At 43.8% G+C, this 24,137-nt stretch overlaps 1 protein-coding gene across 6 annotated transcripts in view; it reads left to right on the top strand.

Moving 5' to 3' along the window:
* Positions 1-4,887: 4,887 nt before the first annotated feature.
* LOC122187967 (BTG3 associated nuclear protein) overlaps positions 4,888-24,137 on the top strand; it is a 127,126-nt gene continuing 107,876 nt past the window's right edge. For 4 of the 6 annotated variants that reach the window (XM_042885889.1, XM_042885886.1, XM_042885887.1 and 1 more), the window contains exons 1-5: positions 4,888-4,987; positions 15,394-15,538; positions 16,061-16,132; positions 16,393-16,487; positions 17,885-18,084. In XM_042885889.1, coding sequence (XP_042741823.1) covers positions 15,469-15,538; positions 16,061-16,132; positions 16,393-16,487; positions 17,885-18,084 — 437 coding nt within the window. In that variant the 5' untranslated portion in view covers positions 4,888-4,987; positions 15,394-15,468. The remainder of the gene's footprint in view (positions 4,988-15,393; positions 15,539-16,060; positions 16,133-16,392; positions 16,488-17,884; positions 18,085-24,137) is intronic. The other 2 variants (XM_042885891.1, XM_042885888.1) reach the window with 1 other exon arrangement.

Genomic DNA, 24,137 nt, shown 5'->3' with positions numbered 1-24,137 from the left:
CTGAACATTCTGATTTACAGCTATTTCTGTGAAGTCCCATGCTCAATTCACAGCTATCAGGAGCAAAAACTTGTTGCTTTTAGGATTGTAAGTATGGAGGCTAAGCCAGTGGGGACAAATGTGGTGCTTCTGGCTGAAGTACAGAACCTGAACAGGACAGAGCATCATCAGAGGTGAGTGAGAACACGAACGTTGTGAAAGAAAACACACATAGGATGTTCTGCTAGAGTTTCAGTCTTTCCATTCCTGTTTTTTTGCACTGCCAAAAGGAGAAATATTGATAAATTTATCTTTTCATCCAGCATGCTGTCTCTGCACCATTTGGAATTCAGACTTCGGGGAAGATAAAGGAAACAAAACCTTCATTTCCCACTCTGCTATTTCACCTATAGTGCTTCATGTTTCTCCTGGCATTATGCTTGCAAAGGTGTTCCTATGCTATGTTAGCTTAATTACAACACCAGCAAGCCAAGCCCAACAATTCAGAGAAGAAATAGTCTGACAATTTTACCATAGCTAGGAAGGTATAATTAAAGCAATCACATAATTAACATTTTCCTCAGCTAGTTATTGTTTTATTACAGCTGACAGTATAGAACAAATGGAAGTTACTTAGACTGGCATTGCTGCTGAGGTGTCTGTGGGAAACCTCAACAGAGCACCCAAAAATATCATCTAGGTAGCATTCACACAGCAGTGGATCGTTACTCTGTTGGCTTTAACAGTCATTTCTTTGTGGATTGGCACACGCATTACTTCAGCCTAAGGAAAGCTTTTCCTCCACATCCACAATTGGCCATAACTGCTGTTAATGTGGCTGATCTTTCCAGCCTGCTGTAACAACCTCTGGTTTTTCTCTTTCTTGCATGGTGGGACTCCAAATTGGCAGAGTATTCCAGGTGTGCCCTGGCAGGTGCTGAGTGGCAGGGAATAGTCACATCATTTGTTTTACCTCTCACAGCTGAGAAAGTGGGGTTACGTGGCAAAGACTTTAACACAAATTCAGGTCCAGGAATAGGAGGCGGACACATCTGGCTTCGAATAATAACGTTAATGGTACAGTGATGCTGTGAAACATTGCCTGGGGATCTGAAAGAACTGTATGGAGCTGAGGACTACAGAGTAAACAAACAGGATTCTCAGGCAACCTGCAGTCTAAAGGAAAGGATAAAAATCTTCTAACAACATCATGTATGCTGAGCTTCCCTTTAACGTTTTGATAATGCCAGTGGAGTAAAAAAAGACTGGTGATGATAATGTAGCTGACCAAATAAATACAGGCTGCAGCAAAGCTAGCAAGCTAGCAAATACTGGGCAAAGCTGTCAGCTGTGTAGCAGGTAAAAGGGCAGCAGGCACAGCTGGGAAGGTCACTGAAGGGCAAAGTTCTAATAGAGTATTTTAGAATTACATATTTCTAACAAAGGGAATAGATTCCTGTTATTTTTTCCATGATGCATACGTGGAAATGGAGCAGTATGTAAATAAGGAAGAGAGCACTGAGATCACCTAATTACTCCTCTTAGCACAGATGTCCTTAGGAGACCGTGAACTGTGACCAAATGTGCAACACTGTTTTTCTCTCTGCTTTGGGCATTCAAGGTCTTTTCTTCATTCCTCGTTCATGAAAATTGGGAATATCTTCAGCAAGTGTGGTGTACTTAGAACAGAAGTGAGATCAGAAAACAGGAAAAGTCAGTGTCTTGCCCAGAGTCACAGAGCTAGCTGAAGTAGGCTCAGGAGTAAAGGCCTCCCAATCCCAACCTGGGTTTTGTAAAAAATAAATATCCAATCAAAGAAAGAACTGAAAATAGACATGCTTTCTAAAAATCAGTGATGAGAAGCGTGTGGTTGGAAGAGAAAGGCTGATTACAAGCTTCAACAGCAGAGGGGTTTCCTATCAATAAGGAGAAACACTGCAGCAGGTCTACAAATGCCATTAGTATTAATTGGTTTTAAAAAATGTTATTTATACAAATTCCTGTATATTAATTCAAAGCACCTGAAGTACCACCGTGTCACAGGAGAGGGCATGCTGTGCTCACAAGGACATATCTGTTCCTCTCCAGTGATGAGAATCAACATAGAGAAAATGAATAAAGCAACTCAGAGACTTAATAAACAGGAGATTTTCAAGTACTTTTTTGTTTAATAGCACAGCATATAACCCAGTTCCAATTTCAAACGCTCTGGGGTTACATCTCTGCCCCGATCACATCTGTGCTCTTCTCGCCTCTGTTTCCACGCTCATGCTCAGCACTGAACGTAATTATGAATGCCAGTCACTTGTTTAAACAAATGCTTTGTTTGGCAACCTTTGTTTTCCTACTGCTTATGCAGCTGCAAAATTGTGTGCACAGTGTGTTAATTTTTTACCTCTGACCCTATGGTAAGGTTTTTCTTCTAATGAAAAGAAAAAGAAACCAATGAACGAGATACCAATCTGTTTTTGATCTACACAAAACACGTCTAAAAGCAGCAGCTTCCTTGGGAAACAAAAGCAAGTGAATGCTGATAAGAAGGTAAAATAAGCCAGATATTTCCTGGAACCAAATGATTTTTCATAATGAGATGGAGAAAAACTTAGCATACACATAAAGTGGAAGAGAAAGTCTGAAAAATAAGGATGAAAAGGTGAGGAATTAAAACAATGAGGAAATATCTAGTTTATTCCATTTGGGAGAATAAGCCAGCAGGGCAGCAAGAGGTATTTCCTTCTATAAAATTAAAAAATAAGAATGATGATTTGCTCCTCAGCTCCATACAGTTCTTTCAGATCCCCAGGCAAAAAATACGATGTTCTTATTCATTTTTATGGGAAGAGGGGGTGCCTGGAACAGGAGCTGATTTGACAAAGGCACTCAAACAAGTTACAGTGGGTTAAACATGGGATAGAACGGCGCATCTGCTTCTTCCTGGTGCTGGCTTATGAGCAGTCTCTTACCTCGTGGTAAAGTAAAGCCCTCATTTGCTTAGAGGATACACGCTGCATTTCAATACATCATTGCATTCAGGTGAGCACATTTTTGAAAGCTCATAAAGCTGAGGGGATTTTGTGAAGCAAAATAAAGACTAAGCACCAAAATTGGTCCTGATTTAAGCACTGAGAAGGTGCCAAGTTGCTGTATTACTTTTATTGTGTTGCTATTTCTGATCAAAGATGTAGACATTAGCTGGATCCTGCCTTAATTTCCTCTGTTACTTTGATGGCTGCAGGTGAATAATATGTGGATGCGTTGTTTTAGCTGAAAAGTGATTTGCTGGCCTTGCAGAGGGGAGCGGGATCTCACCTCCTCAGCAGAACCTGAGTTAATAATCTCTGGGAGGGAATGCACTGATGAGAAAACAGGAGGGCTGTTAGGATGGATTTACGTTTTGATAGCAAAGGATTTTACTGGCAGCTCTGCACAGCAGGTACTGCATACTGCATACTGGTATTTATTTTTACCATTGTTTTTCTAGCAGGGGCAGAATGGTTGCTTGAGTTTGCCAAGTCTGGTACAGGGCAACTCTGTGCAGCAAAGCATGAAATAATCCTATGTGAAAAGTCAGTTTATAAGTAGTTTAACCTCTGAACTTCCTAATCTGCTTGTGAAAGAAAAGAACACACTAAATAAATCCATGGATTCAGCTGAGCATTTGCAAATCTGGAAGCAGAAGCAAGGCTTTTTGTAAGTACCAATTGTTAATTTCCAGGCTTCTAATGACTCTTTAACACTGGAAGCGGTGGTTTAAGAAGTGAGTACTATCACTTCCAAAGAAAGGTACAGTGCATATGCCTCATCAACATAAATTTCTCTGTTTGAAAGGCGAAACAAATGGGTTCTGTTCCGATTCTCCCCATAGCTCCCAGACAGCTGAGCAGGAGGAACTGCTGCTTCCCTGGGGTCTGAAACACTTTAGGAAACTGGAGCTGTTGTGGCTTGGACCATTTATGTTCACACAGATACACAAGTCATGCAGAAGGCACCTCAACATGGAACACCATGAGTTTATGGGGCCTGAGAGCAGCACTTTGACCCAGCAGCTACAGCAGTGACTCCAAACCATCTGGTCATAAGTCTGGTGTATCAGAATGCATTCAATCACATACTGTGACAATGCAGAGTAGATTTAAGCTTCTTGTTTGAAGCATGAAAGCCAGTGCCGGCTGTGCTGGGGCTGAGAAATGGCATCTGGTGACAACATAATGATCTTTTCTTCTTTAAGAGCTTGCACTCTTCCTCCATTCTGCGCTCACATCGGGAGCAGGGAGGAGGCAACAGAGGAATCGCTCCGGAGTGCTATTTTAGTTCATTTCCACTTGCTCTCTGTGCAGGGTGACATTTTTCTCCTTAATGCGACAGCTCACATTCAGATCATCCCATTTCAGTGACACGTGTGCTCAGGATCTGTTTAATCAGGGATTTAATAGGAGGGAGTAGAGGAAGGCAGAGTGTGACTGCGCTGAGATGCCTTTAATGTGCTCACTCACAGCTACTTCGCTCAGAAAAGCGATACAAAAAAAGGAGACGTGACATTGCCATTTGGAACAGCCCTGAGATAGGGCCGGAATCCCCTCACGGAGCTCAGAGCAGTGACAGGGCCGGGTGGTGTCACAGAACAGCAGTGACATGAGGTTGAGATGAGGACATCACATAGGTGTGTGCGCCTACGCGCGCCCCGGCGGTGCCGTGCGCGGACTGCAACTCCCAGAGTGCACCGCTCCAGCCGGTCGTACTACAGGTCCCGGCCTGCTCGACGGGGGCGGCGCCCAAGCGCGGGCGCGCTGCCCTCTGGGAGTTATAGTCTCTCCCAGCGGCGCGGCCGCGAAGGGCGGTTGCGAGGCCGAGTCTTCTGTGCGCCTGCGCGGGCGCTCGAGGCGGGCGGGGGCCGAGCGGGCGCAGCGCGGTGGCGCGTGCGCGCTGAGGAGACGGAGATCTCTCGCGAGGAAGGACGCCATTATCGCAGCCGCCCGACAAACACCACGAGAATTCGGCACCGCACACGGTAACCGCGGCGCCCCGCGGCCGGACGGCTGGGGCCGAGCTCCCGGGGGGCCTCAGGCCGGGCGTAGAGCCCCGCTTCTCTCAGCGTTCCCGTTCCTCACAGCGCAGGCAGAGCAGCCGGGCCGCGAGGCGGCGGCTCCGGGGAGGGGCGTGAGGCGGGGGGGCCGCGGGCTCGCAGGCGGGGAGCGAGAGAGCGAGCGAGGGGGGGCGGCCGGGGCCTCGCCTCCTCCTCCACCGCCTCCTGCGGCCGCGGGGCTCCGGAGCTGGGCCGTGCGCTCTGCCCGCCCTGCGACGCCTCGCTCCGGGCCGGGGGGCTCCGCGTGTGCGGCCCCTCCGCTCGGCAGCGGCCTTCCCCGTTTCCCTTTCGTAAGGTCGTGGGATGGATGGGTGTATGGCCGAGCTGTCGCAGCCCCTCCCCCCTCCTCCTTCCCTATCGCGACAAATTGACGCTGAGGGGGCTGCAGCGGAACCCCCTGTGGCTGCGTTACTGTGCACAGTAAAGCTTTTCCACATCTGCACCCGGTCTGCTGCTCAGTTTGGGGGTGGGTGGCACACCCTTCTTCATGTGTTTTCTTCCCTTCGTCCTTATCTGTAATGTAAAACAAACAAACAACAGACAACAACCACGGGAGTGTTTTAAGGAGTCCTGCAATCCTTGGGCTGTGGGAAGTTATGCACTGCGCTGAAGGCCGTGCTTATAAAAGCTGTGGGTATGGTTTATTTATAGGTTTATTTTTAGAGCTCTCTGGGGACAAAAAAAAAAAAAATCCCAGGGAAACAAGTTGGGAGGGGGTATAGCAGCAGAGGGATTGCTTATCCTAGAATGGCCTGGGTTGCAAAGCACCACAATGTTTATCCAGTTCCAACCCCCGCTATGTGCAGGGTCACCAACCAGCAGCCCAGGCTGCCCAGAGCCACATCCAGCCTGGATTGCTTCCATTGGAGCAGCTTGTAACATCTTGTAAAGTAGTAGCTTGGAGCATTCATTGTAAAACAATCCTTTGGGTTTTTTTTTTGTTTTTTACTTGTTTTCCTTCCGTGTTAGGTTACCTTGGGTATAGCACCCTATTGACTGATGTCAAGGAGCAAACATACCATTTGTCTGTAGGGTTTTGGCTGCTCACCCAAGATCTTAACGTACGGCTAAACCACCCCTGCTTGTTTTCATATCACAGCGGTGCCTCCTGAAACAATGGCTTGATGTGGGTGGGGAGAGTTTGTGCACCTGTGAATGGCTGTCTGTGGGAACTGACCAGAATAACAAATACGCCGTGCTGAAACTGGACTCTGTGCATTCAGTGCTCCTTGGCAGTAGTTCAGTTTTCAGTACTACGTGCTAGGGAGGAAGACTTTTTATTTAAGAGAGTGAAAGATGGTGTTGGGATTTTGGAAGCGTTAGCAGTCCATCTGCTCGAGAGGATGAAAATATTTTGCAACTATTTTTCTTTGTTTTTAATTTATCATCTGTTACGCTGTAACAGAAACTGGCTTTAATGACTTAATTATCCAGCTACGGCTGTGTGAATATGGAACAGGTTTAAAGCTGTATGGCTCTTTAGAATGAGTATTCGGGCATATCAGAGGTAGCACAGTGCAGACTGTCACTGTTGGTAGCAGACAGGATTCCATCAGCTGTTCTGCTGAATGTGTGTCATTAAGGCTTGTTCCCTGCCCTTTCTGGTTGTAGCACAGCACCACCGACGCTTTTTCTGCTGTTCTACACAGATGAGGTGAAGGAAGTTGAGCTTTGTGATTCTGTGTACCTCCTGCAAGGGCTGCTTACAGTTTTACCCCCACCTGGCAGAGCAGTGCTCTGTTGTGGGATCATTGCAGTCCCAGGCTCACGTTTCAAGCATTTTACCTCATCTCTGGTTTTTATCTTCAGCTTTTCACTGACCTTTAAAGCACTGTTTGTGCAGGAAGAATACATCTTTATGTTTTCAGAATTTGAATGCCTTCGTATCTTTCACTGAAGAATGGCTTGATTTGAGATTTCCTCCTTAGGAAGTAAATTAAAGGCACTTTGATTACAGTCATTTTAAAAGGAAGGGAAGGGGCATTTCATTTTTGTAGAGGAGGCAGTGTGTGCCAAACAACTCAAACAACAGGATGTCTGAGAGTACTGAACTTCAAACGCTTTCCTTCCACAGGTCTGATTTGCTTGAGTTTGAAACTTGGTCTTTAGTTATTGAAGTAATTTTGTTTTATTTTATTTTTAAACATATTCATTAAATGTTAAGTGGTGCTGCTTCAAGTAAAAATAAAAATAAATTAAAATGCCTTAAAAGTTTGCCTAAAACACTTATTTCCTTGCAGTTGTAGCTCTTGAAAAAGGTGCTGTCAAGTGCTTAGTTTTGTCTCCCACTTGTTAGACTGCATGTTATGTGCAAACGTACACACAGAGGTGAACTGGATAAAATCCTTTGCGTTTGGGACCTTAAATAAAGTAATTTATGATGATATCTGTTGGACAAAATTCTTTCATCTCATTTCCTGTTTGTAAAAGCATGACTGGAAGGGGGAAGCCCTGACTGCTCGAGGGAAGCATACATTACATTCAGATTAATCCATATCTTAGGATGAAGACAGAATGCCCATCTTCCGCCCTGTGGTGTGGATTCATAGGAACTGTGAAGAAAAGCACTCCTTACAAACACAGCTGTGCCTGCTACATGTATCAACTCTACCCTCATACCTAGATATACTCTTGCAAGCTTGAGCTGGAATCACTTCTTTTCTGGAGGAGGGAGGGATGATGGCAAAACAGGTTCAGACTGTACTGTGAGGTATTTCAGAAGAGCGCAGGATCTGTGTTTTTCTTCTGGTGATGCTCTTCAGATTTTAATATATTTTTTTTGGTAAGAATTCACAAACATTATCTCTGGGTTTTACAGCAGCACTGAGGTCTGTTTCAGGAGCTTGGATGCTTTTTAGGTATTTGCAGGTGGTAAATCTGTGAGACTACTGAGCAAGCAGGTGGCTTGTTTTGCCATAGATCTGATGTTGGCTGCTGTGCTTTTTGATAGTAGGCACCTGTAGCAGCATGGTTGGTTGCTTTTGTTTTTTTTCCTGGATCAGTTTTTTTTCCAATATATAGGAGATGAGCACATGGTTGGAAAAATACAAAGTTGTGTTCTTCCCTTTTGCTGTAAACTTCCTGTTTGAGGTAAGCCAAGCACGAAGGAATGAAGCATTTGCACAGGTCTCCTTTGAACCTCAGCCAGATGTCAGGTATTTACAGGCTGAAGTGAGATCTTGGTTGTGTGCATTGCAGAGCACAGATGAGCTGCCTGCTGGCCCTGCAGTGTTGGGACTGAGCAGCCTTCAAGGCAAAGCCTATAAATGCTGTAGCCAAGTCAGTTTGCAAAGGGAAAGCGAAGCTTTCTAGCACTTCCAGTCTGAATCCTTGTGGCATTGAAAAGGCTGCACTAAACAGGCGATCTGATGATATTAAGGAATGAGGCCAGGTTCAAATATGACACTTGTTCCCTCAGCCTGCCTCTCCGTTTATTTCCTGTCTCTCCAGAGAAGCTGGCTATAACCTGGTGAGTTCTCATGATGGAAGATACATTCTGGCTCAGTATGTGTGCTCCACGGCGCAGCCCTGTGCTGTACACCTGGTGCCTTGGCATGAGCACAGCAGCAGCCCAGCACGTGGAACAGCTTAGCAGATGGAAGTGGCTTCCCAACAGTGCTGTCTGTTGACAGAACAGCATGGGACATGGCTTCTTTTTGGGTTTCACCAAAGGGATTTCCATCGAGCAGGGCAGTGTTAGCCCAACATGGGTGTTTCTCACTAGTTGTGCATGGCTGGAGTGCAGGTGTGCTTTGCCTCATGCAGGGCTCTTGTTTCATCTGAGCAGCGAGATGTTCTGATTCTTTCTGCTCAAACAACGTGGATGTTGTTAAACTAGAAGCTGGCTGCCAGGTCTTTTCTGGTTTGAGACACCTGCTTACTGCTATGGTTTCAGTAGTGTCTTCTATTCAGAGCAAAGAATATCCTCCAAGATTTCTTGTGAATAATGCAAATAACTGCACTGAATTAAATAAACCTCATTATTCCAGTGGTCACTGAAAGACTGATACGCTGAGATACTCTTCAGTCAGCTGTTCTCTTGAGTACAGGGAATTATTTATTTATGATGCAAAGTCACTTTGTGATACTGAAGCAACTGGAGAATGGAATGGGAAAACTGGGTGTTTGGGGACATAAACTGAGAACTGTGCTTAAAAACTGTGCTTTCCTTAAAATCCATTTCCCATTTTTTGATCTTGACTCTGTAAGTGGTCTTGTAAGAGGGAAATGGTTTTAAGTAACGCAAGTTGACAGGTATTATTGAAAATCCTTTGCACAGTAGAATAGAATGAAGGTATGAAGCAGGAAGGAAGCTTCGGCGGTGCTTCCTGACTATTGCAGAGGTTGCTGGAGTTGCCTTAGGAACACATACAAACCCTCTGCATGGATATAGATCACACTGTAGGTGGTCGCTCCTGGGAAGCTCTCCTTTGTTCAGTTGGAGCAACTGTTGTCATTCAGAGCTTTTCTTCACCCCCTCCTCTCTTGGCAGCATCTGACAGCTTTTTTACAGCTGTTATTTTTGGTTGCCACCATGTTGTTATGCTGTTTATTTCCCACTTTCCAAAGGGGATTTGAATATTAAATTGCCATGTGTTGAAATATTTCTTCATAAGCTCCTTGCCGTTTCTAAGTAACAACACTGTAAGGTTCTGGCTGGAGCATGGCAATGGTTTTTTCATACTTAAATGACACTAAAAGAAGAGATCCAAATGGGTCCCATCTCATGTTTGTTTCTATTTCCTCGTTAGAAGTCCACCTATGCCTTTCTGTGACCTTTTGCTCATCAGGTAGTAATTATTTTAGTTTCTTTATTGGATTGCTTTGCATATGTGTATTCTAAAGCTGGGTTTCCATGTTTTTTATGCTGTTAGTTTTACCATTTGACTGTTACTGTAAGTATGTATAGACCTGTGGGCTATCGCTGCAGTTGCTGTTTGCTGCAACTTTGGAGCATACTCCTTCTAGTCCTGGGCATTGGGAACCTCCAGAATGGAGTTTCATTGCCAGTTCCTGGCACTGGAGAGAAGTTCATGGCCAGAGCTCTGGTGATAAGCCTTGCTTCATCTGCACATCTGTGTTGGGAGAAATGTCCCTCGTGAGGGGAGAATGCACGTCACAGAGTCGCAATCATAGAATCACATCCCTCTGCTGCAGGGGAGACCCGTCTGCAAAGGCTGTGCCTGTATGCCTGCAAACCTTGGGCTGACTTTTCAGGGGCAGTTTCTGTTGCAGAAAGGTCCGAGGCTGCACCCATCTTGATGTGCTGGGTCACATGAAATGCACTTCTGGCAGCGCTGTGCTTCTTGTGAAGAACTCAGATCTGCTCCAAATAATTCTGGTCTCTTTAGGGGGCTGTTTGGAATTCCCAGAGTCAGTGTGAAGTAATGCAGAAGGATGCCAGTGGGGCAATGCTGCTGTTTCAGGTGGTGGTACAGTCACTGCATTTAAAGGCCGTGTGGGGAACCCACCTCAGTGCCCCTCCAGCTGTGGGTAAGGGTTCCTTGAGAGCCCTCTGTGTACGTAATGGGAAACGAGTTCAAGAAGTCTGTTCTTCAACTGCTTGTGTTTCTTGTGGAGGTGCTACCAATATTCTCCATCTAGTGGATGAAAGCAACAAAACACCATGGCTGCATCAGGTTCTGCGTGCTGCATTTGCTAGCTGAGCAGTTCTTGCTTGGTTCTTGCTGGTTTTCAGCTGTACAAATTGTACCATGTTTGTGCAAGGTGAATGGGGAGCTTGTGGTTGATGTGCATGGCCACGCTCAGTGCTGTGGTTCCTCATGCTGGGGTTGGGTTGGTGCACACAGCTCTGTTCCTGCCCGAGGTTGTTGTATGCTGTGTTAGGGCTGTGGCCAAAGGTGGGAGATTGGAGTTACCAAAAGACACCCAAGCACTACAGTGTCCTTCTGATCCCTGGCTGAACCAAAGATGTCCATATATTACACCAACTTTTAAAATAGTTAAGCTGCAACACGTGTAATTTTACCATGAAATTCATGTGGAACACGATGCTTCTGCATCCCTTTTAATTTGAGTTGAGAACAATAGAAACTAAACAGAACCTGGAGAAGATCAGAGTCCATTTTTTCTTTTTAGTTTTAAATAGTGATGAGAAGGTGCAAAATATGATTTTTTTTTTTTTTTCAATTTTTAGTTTTGAAAGTAACTTTTGACTTGGTATATTGAGGGACTGCAGCTTTAGAGCATCAAACTCTATGTTCTATTGCACCGCTGCTATTCTAGCTTCTTTGCATGCTTCAGCATAAGAACATAAGCAATAATGTGGCTTGTTGGTGTAGGAAGGCTCCATTCCAACTGAAATGACCTTAACTTAGGGAAAAGGCAGGCTTTGGTGTCATGAAATTGTTGCAAGCCTCAAAGCAAGACTAAAAAAGCATTGGTGTTCTGAACCTCCCAGTTCCATGGTAACTTCATGTATCCAACTAGGTGTTTCCCATCTCTCTGCACAGGACTGCTCCTGGGGGTTGTTTCCTTTAGGATGCAGCACGCTGGTGGCTGTGCCAGATTATAACTTGGGTTTGTTGGTTGTTCTTCATGAGGATCTCATGTGAAAAGCTGTGTTTTTTGCCCGGAGGGCCTCTTTCATGCTTCTACATAACTTGCATGAGGGTGGATCTGCATTCTCTAGTCCCTCTCTGCCCGATAAGCTCATCTCACTTGTGAACCAATCTGTGCACACAGAGGATTACTGCCCTTACTGCATGTGCAAAATGTGTTGTGCCATTCAGCTGCCTCTGTTGCATGTTGTAGCTCTTGGCAAGATAAAGGATCGTTGTCCCTTTGTGATGGGTGTTAGGCTACTGAAGATGGACTGCTTGGCAGCAGGGGTTGTGCTTAGAGGAACACAACCAAAACGGTGTCCTTGATTGAAAGGATGAGTGAAACGAAGAGGAACAACGCTCGGAAATGGAATGGCATTCCTCAGCCTTGTTTTGCACAGCTGGTAGTCAGTGTTGGCCATGGTGCAGAATGAAGGATGACGGAATTGTTTGATCAGCGTTGTGGGCATGGTGGTGACGGGACTGGATGGTCGTAGTGGGCTTTTCCAACCTGAATGATTCTGTGCCTTTAACAGTGCTAAGAAGTGCCAGCGAGGGGGTGATCTGTAATGATCTGCTCAAATAAGAGAAGTCCAAGTGCATGCTGTGAGCAGAATAAAGCTTTGGAGAACATCGGTGCTTTTTGAGAAATGCAGTGTTTGCCCTCGCTAATTAGCAGGAGAGAAGATCGATGTTCAGCACATGTTCTCCCATGTTAACAAGTCACTGGGTGTGTTTGGTTATATGGAATATAATGGATTATATGGATAATAATCTTTGGAATGATGCCCTGTGATTCTGTAAAGCCATCAGATATTTCAGTAAATGGGTTTGTTTACAAGCGACTGCTCAGGGGAATTACTCTGCATTAATGTTATAAAATGGATTAATTAAATTAAACCCATGTGCAGGTAAGGTAATTTAGAATTCAACTGACCCGAATTGGATTTAGTTGCTTACAAATAATAATTTACTTAATTAAACAAAGGCTGCTTTAAATCTAGAGTATCAGGTGTATCAGTGGGGGATAAGAGTGCTCACAGGGATGCAATGTCCCCATGCCCCCCCCAGGTAGCACTGCACTGGCCCTATAGGACTCAACCTGCATGCTGCTGGGGGGAAGCAAAGCAGGCATGTTTCCTTCCCTATCGAGGCTTATCCCAAGCTTTTTGCCTTATCACTTTTCTCTTTTTCTCTTATCACTTCACATTTGCTCCAGGTAATGTTTCATCATCAGGTTCTTAATGTGTGCACTTCATTTAAAGTCGGTGGGGGCAAAGCCTGCAGCCAGAAGGGGTAAGTAGGGAGGGCTGGGGACATCTGGCTAATGTTAGAGGAAATATTTGGCTTCCAGAAATGGTGGTGAATACTTCACCAAGTAAAATACGTGGAAAATGGATTGAGGAAACTGTTCTGAGTTTGTAAGCCGAGGCTTTTCAAAGGTGGTAATTTAACAGTATCACATTCATCGTTCATTCGTCCTTGATTCTGAAGTCAAGCGTTGGTCATAAGGTTCTTTAGCCTGCTGTGGGAGTTTTCAACTGTAAGTTGAAATGTGGAATGGGGAAGAGTTATTCCCAGTTGTGGAAGCTGCTATGGCTGCAGTAGGCAGTGCAGCTCGCTCAGGCACTGCTTCCATCAGCGCCCTGCTCCACTCTGCAGCTCGCTGAGTGCGCCCACAGCACAGCTATGTTCTGTTCCACCCACAGAGAATCCAAGAATGGGTTCTGGCCTGATGCTGGCCAACTGCCCAGCAGCAGTGTGGGATTCCTTGAAACTGTAATACAATGTGTTTAAATGGAAATAAATATTGATGTTACGAAGAAACATTGCTGTGTGTGTGTAATGGCTGTTTTCCCCATCAGGACTTTGTAGCCGTGCTGTTGTTTAAGGACTAGCAGAATCTTTCAGGGCTAATTTTCTGATCTGAGGTTGAGTGCTTTGGGCTGTGACCCAGGGGAGATGCAGAACAGAGGTCAGAAGCGTGAAATTACCCTGTGTTTGTGTTTAATTCATCTCAGTCATTTCACGATGAGTTTTGGAGAGCTAAGTACGTCTTAGAATGGCTTGCAAAGAATAGAAATGCTTTGGAATGATTTACGAGTTACTGATGTGTTTGTGGTTAGAATGCAACACAAAGCATCAGCGAAATCCAACGTTGTGTAAATGGCTGAAGTTCTCAAAGTTGGGTTTTGTTGCAGTCGGTCCATTTTTAGCGCTTCAACTCGAGGGCCGGGTTCTCAGTACTGCAGCGTGTGACATTATGGCCAGTAACTGGAGCACAGCTGCTTTATGATGTTAGGACTGGCTGCGGGCCAGGGTTTCTCAGAAATGGCAAATCTCATTTGCCAAATGGCACCCACACTCTCTAGGACATTGCCAGCTTTCTCGGGCGCGCAGCCACGGCCGCGCAATCCCAGCCCGTTTTTCACCACCATCAGAATTGTAAATGACTCAACGTTGGCAACACTGATATTTTGAGTAAACAGTTCTGAGATGTGGGGAGTCCCAGTGTGGAGATGGGTGCTGACATTGCGCCGGGCCCCCAATCCTTCCCAAGCTCCGATGCTCTCCCAGCGCCCCATGCTCCACCTGCGGGCTTTAATGGCTTTCTTGTGTTCCAATGGAAGAGGGAAATTTTTATGCAGAGCTGGAGCTGGTTCAGAGTCAATGTGAAGGGATGAATTACCGTTTCCACTGGTAAACCTCAAATTATTTTACTTGTGTTTTCTGCTTCAGGTTGGGAAATGGGGGAAAAAAAAAAAATAATGTTGACCGATCTCTTTGTGTTTTATGCCTGTCCTTTTATGGCTGTGGGAAGGAACAGATACGGCCGATTCCAGTGATTGTAATTCAGTTTTAGAGGCTAAAAAGTTTCTCTTAAAACCCTAATAAATAACGTTGATGGAGGGCTCGAAGGGAACAGGGCTGAGAAATCAGGAAATATTCTGAAAATAGCTTCATTGGAATCAGACTGTAGAAAAAACAGATTCAACAGCCAAAAAAAAAATGGAACTTTTGTTTCAATCATAGAATCACAGAATCACAGACTGGCCTGGGTTGCAAAGGAGCACAGTGCTCATCCAGCTCCAACCCCCTGCTGTGTGCAGGTCACCAACCAGCAGCCCAGGCTGCCCAGAGCCACATCCAGCCTGGCCTTGAATGCCTGCAGGGATGGGGCATCCACAGCCTCCTTGGGCAAACAAGCTAATTTGCAATTAGCAGCAAGAGAGCTCCCAGTCCTCGTTGAATTTGGAGGCCTGTTACAGTCTGTACGGGGTAGGAGCCTGTGTGTGTATGGATCTGTGCAGATTTGTGTGCTATTGTAGCATCAAGGGTTGGGTCTGAGTGCTTCCAAGAGCCAAGTGATAGTTTGCAAATTAAAACCTCAGAATTTACAGATAGATTTGTGTACTCTTACAAGCCTTTAAAGTAGAAGATGTCAATACATTGGAAAGAAGACATTTTCTCTTGTGTTTTAGACCCATGGGCCGCCAAATCACTGATGCTAACCCACCTCTTTATCCGTTGGGAATATGTAGAAAGACTCAGCAAGAAAGGCTTGCAGCGTGGTCCTGCTCCTACTGTAGAAAGGTTACTTATGGAGGTGATGCCCACAGTGCAGCTGCTGTCTCTTTGGTGAGGTTTCCAATTAGCATGGCAGTTTGTGCCATTGTATGAGCAGTTTTCTTTCATGGCCATGAGAAAAAGTGAGTGCTGAATTGTTATATATCAGGGATTAATGCTCCTCTTGCTGCTGTTTTTCAGGATTGCATGTCTCGTAAAACTGCTTGTTTGGGGGCCTGCAGTGGTGTTTGACTGCAAAGTGCAGCCTGGTTCTGAATGATGTCAGAACAGGATCTGGCAGATGTTGTTCAGATTGCCGTTGAAGACCTGACTCCAGACAACCCAGGTACAGTATTACCCACTGACAAGGTGGAAATCACTCCTGAGCTTTTCCTTTTAGACATCTGAAGTGCTTATTAAGACTAGCAGCTGAATTTGAACAGCTTGCTTTATGCATCTTTAATACCCTTTGGATCAGATTATTACTCACGCATAGGTGAGTAAGTGTTGGTAGAAATGGATTTCAGTGTTGGATAGAAATGTTTTCTAGAACAGTAGCCACAGTTACAGAAAACACAATCTCTTATCAAAAACACCTCTTCTGATGCAGAAGGAAAAAGTTTGTTTAGAAATGTTTCCCAAGAGTTGGAGGAGCAGCTGAGGGCTGCCTGCCCCAACCTGGCTGGGAACCTGCTGGGCAGGATTATCACCCACAGCACACGGTCTGCATAGCCAACTATTGATTTGGGAAAGCCTGCAGCATTTTGTTAATGTGTTTTGGGGAAAAACTATCTATTGCTACCCTGCATAGAGTGGGGGAAATCCTGTGTTTGTTAGAACTTCATTAGCACTGCTTACGGTTTTGTAGAGTGTTGGGGTTTCAGAAGCCAGTGGATCTGTCGAAGCAGAACAGCTGATGTGGCAACTCTGCTTCCTCATGGTGAGTTCCTAATTAAAAAAGAAACAATATCCAAGGTAACACCCAAGCTTTACACCCTCAGTGGGGCTGAAATTGTCTTAGATCTGGATAATAATTTCGTGAGAAGTAGTAAGCTGTTGTCATAATTTAACGCAAATAAGTTTGAAAAAAAAATTACAGTATGTTAACCAGACTCCTTTTATATTCTTTGATTTGTCCACTTAATGCATTTGTAACTCTTGTCTCTTGTGGAATGTGCCATGGCATATTTTTCTTTGCAGTTGTGTTGGCGAATCATGAAGTGACAGACGATGATGTAGAGCCTACTCTGAAACGTCAGCGCATAGAAATCAACTGCCAGGATCCCTCTATTAAGGTTACCATCAAATCTTTTTCTGTTCTTATTCAAACAACCAATTAAGTAACCTTTCCTGGGGGAAACGAACCCATTATATGTATGTTTCTGTGTAAGGCTGGAATTGTATCCTTCTTGCAATGTACATTCATTTATCTGCAGAAGTTTTAAAATCTAGAGAACTGGTAAATCTCTGGGTGTGAAATCAATAGCTAAAAGGTTATGTGCAAAATAAAATATAAGCAGAGTTAATTCCAGTGACCCAGACATCATTTTGATGAAGTGAACTTGACCCAGAGGATAAACTTGATATAGTGTATGACAGTGCCCAGATATGGTTGTATACACATATAGGTAATATGTATCTAAGATGAATATTTTCATCATCGTTACAACATGCAGCGTGTTTAAAATTATTTCTTCAGCTATCAGTATTCTCCTGAGAGTTGAACTGTATTTGGTTCAGGTTCAGTTAGCCCAGCCTTCTCTGTGCTCACAGAGCTTGCCATGCTGACCTGGTGCCTGTCCTCCTCTTGGGCATCCCTGCCCATGGCAAGGGGTTGGAGCTGGGTGATCTTTGATGTCCCTCCAACCCCTGCTGTTCTGTGCTGCCCTTACCGGTGTAATTTAGTCGTGTTTTTGTCTTGGTGCTTAAGTGAATGAGTTGTATTTTGCTGCCGTGTTTGTTCAGTGCTATGTGATTCGGTACAGAAACTCATAGAACAGTGGAGCTGTGTGTTTAGAGCAGCCGATGGGCTGTGTGAATTGCAGCTATGGGCCACAAGATGGCGTGGTTGCTGTTTGCAGACAAGCACGTGTTACCCTTCAGTAGCCTGTATTTCCCCAAGGGAAACCAAGTGGAGTATGCTTTCTTTTAAATCAAATTGCTTAGGAAAACAGATTTTACTTATTTGCTTTTCCTGACTTGCTGTTCAGGAGAAAACCAAAGTGAGCGGTGTTTGTCATCTCTGAAGTGATTTGTGTTGAAATAATTTCCACTGTAATCATGTGAATTTATCTGTTTGGACAGGAAAAGAAATCTTAACTTTATCCAGAAGGATGCTTTCAGATGTTTATAATCCTTTTGTTTTTAAATACTTCGAATGAAAGGCACTGGCACGTTATTTTAAATGACTGTGTGGTGTATGAAATCATACTAACAAAGTGCTTAGGTGCAAATGTATTTGGCTTGAATGCTTTTGGCATCTAAATAAGGATCTGGATGAGTCTGAGAATGCTGAAATGCTCCTGGATGTCATCAGTTTTGTCCGTGGCTGAGTTTAGTCACTAGGCACACTGCTAGTTACTTTAGAGTCGTTTTCCAGTCGCACTTATCTGAGCTTCTCTATGTGTGTGTTGCTTGAAGATAAATGTGTAAGTTTTTAAAAGCAGTTTCTCTTGCTTTCTCCCCTTTCTAGTCATTCCTGTGTTCCATTAATCAGACAATATGCCTGCGACTGGATAGCATTGAGGCAAAGTTGCTGGCTCTAGAGGCTACCTGTAAATCACTGGAAGAGAAGTTGGATCTTGTCATGAACAAACAGCACAGCCCCATCCAGGTCCCCATGGTGGCAGGTTCTCCTCTTGGCGCTACACAGACCTGCAATAAAGTACGATGGTAAGAAAATAATAATGTTGTAAAAATAACCTAGATCCATTTCTCTGGCATCCAGCTCGATGGTTTTCCATATGGCTGTCAGGATCTCAGCGTGCTGCTTTTGAGTGTGGAATGAATTTCTCAAAGGCAACTTTTGTACCGATGTCGTGATGTTACCTCTAGTTAGAGTAACACTAATCCCATCACGCTGAGCCATGGACAGTTTGCAACAGTTTCCACGTTTCATTTTGGCTTGAACAAGACAGATTCATCCATCCAAAAGTCACATTGGCTGTTTTAGATGGTTTTGAAGATTTGCTTTTATTTATTTATCTGGTTGCTTTGAGTTAATGAGTTCATCGTTCTGATTACTTCACATTTTCATCTGCCAGAAATACAGTGGAGTTTGTTTCATGTGCTTGTTTTCTAAAAAGACAGTCAGTAGAACAGTGTCTGTATTTGTTTTGGAGGTAGAAATCTGAGATGGAGAATCTGTTGAATAATCAAATCCACCTTGATGAAGGGGCAGGTTTGACCTGGAGCACCTTCATGAGTTGCCTAATGTGGTTCCAAGTATCTTAAACATTGATGTGCCTATCATGTAACCATGGATATTTTTCCAGCCAGAGAAATATGATGATGAAGAGACTTTTTGTGTAACAACTTTTCCATCACTGATAATTTTATTCCTAGGAAAAACTTGATACTTCTCTAAGAAATTACTGTTTATTTTCTATTGTAACTGTGTAACATCCATCAACAACGTTCTCATAATGCCACTGTAATCAAAGTACACGAATGTAAATTGTCTTTTGTCAGTCAGATTTTCCACTTTCTGATCTTTTTCATCACCCATTCTGAACTTCATACTTGAAAAACACTGTGTAAGTTATGCTCAGTGCAGTGTTCTGAGTGCACTGCTTTAGAGCTGCACAGAAAACATTAATTCCTTTCTTCTTGTCGTGAGGGGCATCCATCTGAGATAAGCAAACACAAACCACCAACATTAGCCTTTTTCTATTATGCCATTACTTGCTCACTGCTGTATTTTATTAACTTTTATTATTGATATTTTAATAATTGAGATACATTCTTTAACCTAAACTATCAAGCTCATAATCACGGTTTATTATGATATCCTGCAGTTCATGCCTTTATGAGACAAGGTGGAATATAAGCTTGTCACCATAAGAAATGAATGTTTCCTGCCTGGGTGACCACTCTAACAAAAGCGTAGTTGCCCATGGCTTGGCAACCAGCTGCTGGTAGAGCTGACTAAATACAAGCACAGGTTCTTCATCTGTATTTGGAAATAAGGCGGTCAGAGTTTCAAAACTAAAAGAATGGAGGGCAAGGAGTGCTGGATCACACAGAGCCGTGTTGGGCTTTGAGAAGAAGAGCCAAGAGCAGCAGCAGCGTAACGCCGTGAGCTGGTCGTGGCATCGTCCTGGTGCTGGGAGCCGTGTCCAGCTCTGTGCAGCATTAGCACGGTCCTGCTTTCCCCTCCACGAAGTGATTACGTCTCCTCCTCTGTCTGCAACGTTTCCTGCCAATATGGCCATTAGAAATACCTAATTACTTTTCTTTATGAGGTACCACGCTGTTTGAAAATCCCGGTAGCTGCTGAAAGCTTCTTGGCTAGCAGAGCTGGTGCGGTGCCTGACGGCCGTCACAGTGGCAGCCCCACATGATAAGTCTGAAACGCAGCGTGTGCCCAGCCCTGAGATTTATAAGTTGATGAACGTATGGTGTGACAGCACAGCTGAAATCTTCTACCCGTGTTTTAAAGGAAATCTTTCATCTTGAAAGGTTTCAGTCCAGAAACGGCGTTATTTTGGTTAGCATCTTTCCATTAATCATTCCTCCGAGTGAGTAAGCCCAAGTATAAATGGTTCAGGTTGATTGCTTTAGATAAGACAGGAATTTGTTTTGGTTTCACAGAACTCTCTCCCTCATTTGTTTTTCTGGATGCTTTCTGCCAATGTTACGTTGTGCAATTCTGCTGTGTTCTCAAGGATGTAATTTTTTTATTGCTGTTAAATCAAGGATAATGGTTTTTGAAATGTATTGATTTTGGACAGGATTTGCATTTAAAATTGGTATTTTCTTCACAGTTGTAAAAACATTTCTGATGAAATATGGGAATTCATTTATAAGTAGGGTTTCTCTTCTCTTCGGATCTTTCCTTTGAACATTTGTCACAGTGAAGTTAAAATAGAGTTGGGGATGTACTGATCACCAAAGGTGGAGATGGAATTTCATGTATTTCTGCCTTTAATGGGAGAGTTCAACGCAACTGCAGAGTTCTGTGCAGTAAGGGCCTGGCATGGTGTCCTTGAGCAAGACCTGCTCAGGGGATGGATGTTGACCAACTCAAGCTGCCTGTGGCTGTCCTGGCTGCCATTCCCTTCTGGTGGTTTGGTCAGCTGGTTCAAGGACACTGTTCTTGTCTTTTTTTGTTGTTGTTGGATTTTTTTTGGTCTTGAGGTATAGGAAGATTTTTCTGTGCAAAACAGAAGGCTTGATGCAGTTGTGTACCAGATAGAGTGTAAGAATTTCTGTATTTTTGTAGGTGTAGGTCATTAATATGTTTGTGACCACTCAGATTAATGAAGGTATTGGTGTAAAAACCAAATACCTGGAGTTTTTTGTATGTATTTCTATGAATTACAACTCCCTGAGCCAACCTAATTTCATGTTATCAGGAGTCCAATGGCTTTTTCATTTTTGTTGCCTCTTTATCATAAGGATTGTTATTGATTTTAACGAAGTATCCAACAATACTAATCCAGGCTTTCAAAAAGAATTGTAATTCTTCAGTTCTTATCATTATATAGTGGCTGCTGAGGCTCTGGGGAATGTAGTTAACCTCTTTTCCACATAGAATCATAGAATGGCCTGGGTTGTAAAGCACCACAGTGCTCATCCAGCTCCAACCCCCTGCTGTGTGCAGGTCACCAACCAGCAGCCCAGGCTGCCCAGAGCCACATCCAGCCTGGCCTTGAATGCCTGCAGGGATGGGGCATCCACAGCCTCCTTGGACAACCTGTGCCAGTGCCTCACCACCCTCTGGCTGAAAAGACATCATTCGTTAGGCTACTCTCTGAGTTTAATTTCAGGCTGTTTTTTCTTTCCTTTTATGATTCATTGATAAAGTAGATCAGCACTGTAAACCTTTGGGGTAGTGAATATCTGGAACCAGAGGTGAGAGCTTGACCATTCCTTCTGAGAAGTCTGAAGGTGTTTCATTTGCAGGTGGAATTTTTTCAGGTTGCCCCAGTTTGAAACAAAGCAGATATTGAGGGGTACAGTATCATGAAAGACATATGGCATAAGGTTTATTTTTCAAGTTACAGGTACGTTATTCTGCCTGCTGTGAGCCTGATCTCACACACTGAACTTACGCCTGGAAAAATATTTCTCCGGTTCCACATTCAGCCCTGAAGGCAACTCAACAGCCCTTTGTGTTGGAAAATATGTAAAAGTAAGCCAGATTCAAGGAGGAAAAAAAAAAAAAAAAAAAAAAAAAGAAGTCTTAAAAGACATTGCATTGTTTGGGGTGGTGACCAGAACGTATTTGGAGAATCTTTGGGAAATATTTGGAGCTTTTCAGAAATTCTTGTCACTTTTTATAAGCAAACGCTGTGTGTTTATCCATTGGGATGTCTGATGGTGGGGCCTCTTTCCAACGGAGCTCTCAGTGCAGCCCTTGAAGTCTGGGAGTGGCTGAGAAAAGCACAGATGAGCGTCTGTCATGGTTTGGGACCGGACCCTGCGCTATCAATCAGCTAACCAACATTCCCCCTTATTTTCTGTTGTCGATCAGCGGCGTTGTGTGCAAACAAACTTGTTTTAAATTAGCAGGTGGAGTGTCATACCTGCAGCTTCAGCCAGTAGGAGTTCTGTTTGTAATTAATGGGATTGTGTCATGAAGAACTGAGGGGGGCCGTGCTGCCCTTGTGTTGAACAGCTCTTTGTGCACCCGTCCAACCCGCAGGCGTTGTGCATGGGAAGGAAGATGGCAAATCTGTACCATTTCAGGTACATCCTCCATCAGGGGGCACAGTCAATAATAATAGTAATTAAATAATAAGCAAAATAATGCTGGCATTTTGAAAAAACACAAAATCAACAACAGAAAAACAAACCGTTTGAGACAAAGCTGAAGTTTCACTCGAGGAGCCAGGGCTTTGTAATTGCGTTCTTTGCCCTGAGATGCTGTTACCTTCATGCCTTTTTTTTTTTTTGGCTTCTGCTTTCAATTCTACCTCTCCTTTTCCTTAAATCCCTCCCAGCAAAGACATAACAGAGGGGTGAGTTTCTTACACAGCCGTTTTTGAGTATGCAGGCATACACAGTCGTTAGGTTTCAAGTGTGAGGTGTGAGCTCTGTGGTTTTCTTTAAGGAAGGAAATTAGCCACCTGCTCCTTACAACCCCGGCAAGCGTTCAGCTGTGTGGTAGCCTGGAGGAATTGTTGTGGCTTGAAATGCATAAATTAACAGATTACATCCCCAAATAACTTGCTGAGGTGTAGTAGGTGTGTTTGTTTGTGAAAATTACTTTCTCTTACGATTGCAGTTCAATGTCGGGAACTGAATTTAAGCAAAGACTGCAGTTCTGCAATGAGACAGCAGCCCCCCGGTCCTGAGCTGCATAGCGTTGGCTTTTGGCTGCACTGTGAACAAAGTATTTAACGTCTGATTCCCTGAAAAACACACTGTAACCCTTTCCACAATCTCCTGGTCCGTCAGAAGAACTCATCAGCCTCAACTTCTTTCAAGTGAATCCGCTCCTCAGCGGTAATCATTCCGACTGACATCCTTCAAATGCACCGACACGCACGTTTCAGTTGCTGGTACACTCTGTAACTTCAGCAAACCTCTGTGATTCATTATGCTTGGGACTGACACATCCTTATATTAAAAATAGTTGAGGAACTCTCCTGACTCTGATTTCTATTGCAGTTCGCTGTATCCGGCAAGATCTACAGCAGCCGTGCTGCAAGCAGTCATAACTCTTGTTTTGGACGCTTGTGCTGGAGATTTAGATATTAAGACATGAATCTTGTCCTGTAGGCTCTGCCTGTCTGGAGTTTTTGTTACAGACCTTCCACAAGTGCTCCAAATTCCATGTATCATTGATTTGTGTCCGTTTTGTATTTAATCTCTCCACCACTGGGAGTTAAAATTCACGTGGGACTGAGGAGAAGCGGTGCCTTGGATTGCTGAGGTTTGTGCAGCAGTGTTCTCGTTGGAGTTTCACATTCCATTATTGTTGCATTAAGATATCGAGGAGCCAAACATGTAGGAATTTGTTGGTGGGATTTGATAAATTCAGGACCAATATATAACTTTCAGATAGCATTTAGGTTGAGAGCGTGAGGTCAGTTGTAGGATTAAAACAACAATTTGATACTAACGTTTCATCTGTTTTTTGGAGTCGTGTGTATGGATGGAACTTAACCTATAGAACGTTCTGAGCTGACCAAGATTTGAACTGTGTTGATTTGTCTTCCCAGCCCATATGTTTTTAACTTATTGATTTCGGATGAAATATCCTTTGTAACAGCACAGTGATTTGGATGATAGCTTAGCAAGCATGGCCGATGACTTTTGCCTGAGAAATAGGTGCAAAATAAATGGATTTAAAAAGAAAATCAGCAGTTAAAACATGCTTTAAAAAAAAAATCTAAAGCTATAATTTTGAATTCTTAAAAGAAATAAAGTGGTAGCAAAGATTTTCAGCAGTATACACTTACAGTCAAGTCTGAAGTGCTAAACTTTCTTCCTGTCTCAGTCTTGCAGAGGCATCACAGGTCTTAGTTTTTGCCTATTCACTGTGCTGTGGTGCCATAAGCTTCCTTTTGCTAATCTTTGCCTGTGATCAACCCAGAGCCTTTTAAATTGAGAGCTGTGAAACATGACATAATTTGTACTTGTTTCGAACCACGTGTGAGTGGAGACTTGTTCCCTCTTAGCTAACATACAGCAACTTTGTTCTGCATCTCACTTGAGTGAATCTGAAATTTACAGCACAAGAAGATGAATGCAGTTGGATGAAGCCTGCAATATGT

The sequence above is a fragment of the Lagopus leucura genome, unplaced genomic scaffold (genome assembly GCF_019238085.1).
Source record: "Lagopus leucura isolate 7727_CA_CO unplaced genomic scaffold, USGS_WTPT01 Super-Scaffold_100053, whole genome shotgun sequence".
Taxonomy (NCBI): domain Eukaryota; kingdom Metazoa; phylum Chordata; class Aves; order Galliformes; family Phasianidae; genus Lagopus; species Lagopus leucura.
This window is presented reverse-complemented; position numbering and strand designations above follow the sequence as displayed.